This window comes from Physella acuta, unplaced genomic scaffold (genome assembly GCF_028476545.2).
Source record: "Physella acuta isolate Inbredline_101_S28 unplaced genomic scaffold, ASM2847654v3 ptg000264l, whole genome shotgun sequence".
In the NCBI taxonomy this organism is placed as follows: Eukaryota; Metazoa; Mollusca; class Gastropoda; family Physidae; genus Physella; species Physella acuta.
In genome coordinates, this window is record NW_026731783.1 from 1,176,935 (window position 1) to 1,181,846 (window position 4,912).

General features: G+C 34.4%; 1 protein-coding gene across 1 annotated transcript; it reads right to left on the reverse strand.

Annotated features, from left to right (window-relative positions):
- Positions 1–758: 758 nt before the first annotated feature.
- Positions 759–1,118, reverse strand: LOC131939118 (elongin-B-like). The gene has a single exon (XM_059297343.1). The coding sequence runs from the start codon at positions 1,116–1,118 to the stop codon at positions 762–764; it is 357 nt and encodes a 118-aa protein (XP_059153326.1). The 3' UTR covers positions 759–761.
- Positions 1,119–4,912: the final 3,794 nt, after the last annotated feature.

The window sequence follows — 4,912 nt, forward strand, 5'->3', positions numbered from 1 at the left end:
TAAAAAGACAACTCGTAAAAAGACAACTCGTAAAAAACACGTTGTTTGAATACGTTACTGACTAGAACACATAGATTTGAACCCGTGTCGAGTGGGATAGCAATCGTGTGCCCAACCACTCGACCATATCGTCTCCCCCAAACTGGCCTACCTCCTGTAAGTTTAAACTCGGTTCAAGCTAAATTCTCTGCCCCTAAGCCTGTGGCGACATGTGATCGTTCGCTTCACTGCGCGCGAGGTACGCGTCGCTGGTTTTTTTTCTAATGGCTAGCAGAGGAGAATTATATATATAGATTATATAGCGGTCTAAAATGCTCAATAAATTGTTTCCATTGATCAATTTAGTAATAATAACAATTGAATATTCAATGGTCATCCAAAAGAAAGCTTCCCTGAAAATTTCAGCGCGCTAGCTAACTGGGAAGTGCCAGAAATTTCGATCGCAAGATTTGATTGGAAAGACAAACAAATAAACACACAGAGAAAGCAAGTTAAAGAAAACGTGGGAAAAACGTGTAACATCAAATACAATAACTGCTTATAATAATAAAACTAGTACGGCTTTTACATATCTACTCTAATTTAAAAACATTTTAATGTATATTCCTAAATATGAGCTTACTTTATAATGTGTTGCTCAAAGCCAATAAGCTTTATCAAATTTTTAAAAAGCCAAGGATTATCTAAGTGTTTGTATTTGCTTTATTGCCGTTATTTTCCCTCTAAGTTTCTCTGGGCTAGTTGCTTTACATAGTGTTAGATTAAGGTTGGTGAGCCTGGTTTGCATCCTGTGGTTTCATGACATCGGGCAGTTCAGGTGGGCTAGACAAGGGATGAATGTCCAACTGTTCCCATTCAACATCTTCTGTCCAAAAAATCAAACCAATAGTAGCAGGCGACTGAGTTATTGCCACCGTACTGGTATAACCGTACTCAGACAATAGTTTATTTTCATCAGCTATGATATTGATAGTGTCATCTTTGTATAACCTCATCTGATCTGGTGGTACTTTAAGAATTCCTTCAATAATTTTTTCGACCTCGCCCATTTTGGTGTCTTCCTTGGCATCTGTAAAGATGGTTGTCTTTTTATGCAGAATCAGTAAATAGACATCCATTGTTTGTCCCTATCGGCAATATTTTTTTTATGTCAATGTTTATTTTAAAACTACTGTTTGCAAACTACTAAAAATTTAAAATCAGTTTTTTATTACAGTACTTTTAATATAGACACCATACAAATGAGCATCAATCAGTTTTCAAACAGTGATAAAACAACATTCATGTACACATTTTTTAAGCTGAGGCAGAAATATTCTGACATATAAAGTTAAATGCAGTTAAATGGGTTTTTTTTTTTAATATTTTCTTTTCCTGACAAAAATTATATAAATAAAAGATTTTAAAAAGAGTTTTCCTATTACTAAAATAAAATAATATAATGTTATATCAGGTGTTTAAATAACTACTCAATGACTAACTAAACTATATCAAGAGTGGTCAGGGGAAATGTTTACTAATTTGTACATTTTATCCAACATATAAATTATTATGCAAAACAGATTCACTACCACAGCCTTTCAAAGGCATGTTTCGAATTTAAGGCAAACAGTGTGCTGGTAGAATAAGGTTTCACAATATTTAACTATAGACAATTATAATTTAAAATAGAAAGTAGTTGCTTAATTATATCGACAATGTTTTAAAAATAATTTTTTTTTACAATAACTGCGTTTTTTTCCTATTACACCCTTAACGCCGACTGTCGCGTTTTCGCGACATACCGATTTAGCGCATAGCATTTGCGCATATGTACATTTATCTTACTGCTGCCGGTCGTTGTGTATTGGGTACATCCAGACGGTTGTATCGGTATCAGCGGTCATGTTGTGAAGTCGAAATTTATGACGTCACACTCTCTTGACTCACGCGCATCGTAATTTTTTTGACTTCGTGAATTCAGCCTACTTACATTGATTATTATTACTAAATAGGTGATCGGTTTTTGCTACAAAAAATACTAATAGCTTTATTAATCATTCTTTTATGTATATAAACAATATAAATCACATATGAGAATTATTTTGGAAGTTATAAGCTAATTACGGTTTGTCGCGTTTTCGCGACATCCGGCTATAAGACATCAAATGGAACTTGGGTGCCAAACAGGTATAACGAAATACGATGCATCGCCAAGCTGTCATTCATTCAAGTATGATTATAAATAAGTAAGGGATTTACAATATAGTCTTCGCCTATATATAAAAGTGGACTTTAGAACGTTACGGTCCATGTGGTAGGTGAAGTATATAGAGAGAGAGAGCGATGCTTGAATAATGTGATCATGTTGCTGGGTACAATATAACGAATTTAGCTTTGAAATAGTATTGTAAAATATTAGGAGAACATAAAAAACATAATAGACAACAGGAAGTGAGGTGGTGGACCACTATCCTGGATACCACCAAATAAAGGTCTTCACAGTGACCTTGACAATAATAACACTGAGCATAGACCTACACCTTGTAATAAATACAGTAAGGTTGAGTGCTGACACACATACCCTTTGCAGTGCTATTGAATACCCACATTAGTGGCATTATACTGGTATTTAGTACCGACAGCAGTGTTATTGAGTACCCACGTCTTCAGCACTGAGTACCAACATCAGTGACACTGAGCAACCACAGTTTGAGCACTAAGCACTCACAGCAGTGATACTAAGTACCCCTGCTAAGGCTGAGTACCCACATCAACGTTATCGATTACAAACAGCTCCAGCGCTGAGTACCCACAGCAGTTACACCAAGAACCGACTGCAGTAACACTGAGTACCCACAGCTTCAAGAGTGAGTACCCACAGCTTCAGAACTCAGTACACATGGCTTCAACACTCAGTACCCACTGTTTCAGCACTGAGTACCCATACCAGTGGCAATATGTAGCTACAGCACTGTCATTGGTAATCAATATCAGTATCAGTCGAGAACAATAGCCGTAGCACGAATCGGAAACATAGGGTACCATCAACAATAGCAGTGAGTACCCACACCAGTGGCACTGAGTACCCACATCAGTGACACTAAGTACCCACAGCAGCTGCATTGAGCATGGAAGAATATACAATGGCTGAACACTGTCATTTAGGACAGTATTTGTTCACGTGCTTTGTGTGTATAGCAAATATAGGTCAAAGGAGAAATATGCGTCTTTATTAGTTTACCTTGAATAAGAGTTCACGAAAATTACGTAACCGGGGACAACTAAGGCTCTACACATTGAAGGAAGTCCTTTCATATGTAGTGTGTTACTGTAGTGTAGTAGAATTACGACAGCAAGACATCAAAATACCTATTCATAAGAGTTAGGCAGTGAGCAGGTGCATCAGAGTTATGTAACTCTATGCCTGAGCTAATAAAGTATAGTTTTCGTGAGTTTTGCAAGTGATTCTACATCTCCTTGCATGTCCGTATGTTCAGTTTGTGATATTTTATTGTTTGTGCATGGATATTTAGAGAAACATGTGACAGTAAAAATAGTAAAATGACCCGGACTAAAAAAAAATTAAATTACTGTTTGGTCCATAAGTGCCTGATGTCGCGTTTTCGCGACATACCGTAATTATCATCAAAAATAAGTCCAAATTCAAAAACAACTATATACCTCAAATTCAGTGTCAGTATGATGAGAGAAAATCAACACAAATAATTTTTTACACGCTTGGAACATAATTCAGGCATTAAGGGGTTTTAAAGGTAGAGTTTTTCCATGAACTTGATATTGATAATTATGCACATTTGTAAATGTTGTCTCCCTTGATAAGTTTAAATTCAAGCAAAGGCAACTGTTAAGCACGTTTAGTTTTGTTTTAAAAATTGATATAAAAAAGTACATATCTACGGCAATTCTAAACTGACAATTTTAATTTAAAATTATTTTATAGTTTAGTTTTGCTTTAATAATTGATATAAAAAGTACATAACTACGGCAATTCTAACCTGATTGACAATTTGAATTTAAAATTATTTAATCGTTTAGTTTTGTTTTAAAAATTGATATAAAAAAGTACATATCTACGGCAATTCTAAACTGACAATTTTAATTTAAATTTTGTAATCGTTTAGTTTAAATACAACAATATAAAGGCCTACACTGTAGGATTTACGTATCAGCTAAACAGGCATTAGGTTAGTTTCCCAACTTTCTTTGGGCCCAAACATGACTCAATAATTGACGGACTAAATTTGATCAGCTGACTGTGATTGTGAGGTATGTTTCACCAGATGATGAGCTACCCGTTACACGTTTTTTTTAACTTCGCTAGACATGGGTAGCTACACGGGGGAATGTATGGCTGAGGTTGTGTACAACTACCTTTATAATGTGGAGAAAATATGTTTTAGTGAGTGTTGGATGATATTGATGCTTGTGCCACTATTCTCTACATGGATAATGGTTTTAATGCAATTCACTTTGTTAAAATTAATATAATCTAAAAGTCCAACACTCAAAGATCACATTTTGTCGATTAAAACAGCGAATTAACCAACAACTGTTGGTTCAAACTATTTAATGAATTATTTCGGTGTATCGGTTTCGTTCAGTAAAATAAATGAATAAACTTAATTATGTTTTGGATTTATGTTTTTTTTAGTTTGAAAGTCAAAGTCTTGAAGTAAAGAAATTAAACATTTTTTTTTTAAATGTGTTTTTTATGTACTTAACATGTGGTTAATTTTCTACTTTCGATCAACTACAACATGTAAGAACAAACAAAACAATGTATATGAAATTGTGTATTCCACAAATATTGCACTCAATATTTCACTTAACGTTGGAGCTATCTTTCATGTATCATAATTCAGAAAGTCAATATTTTTTAAAACAAATATCATATCTATAGATATAGATA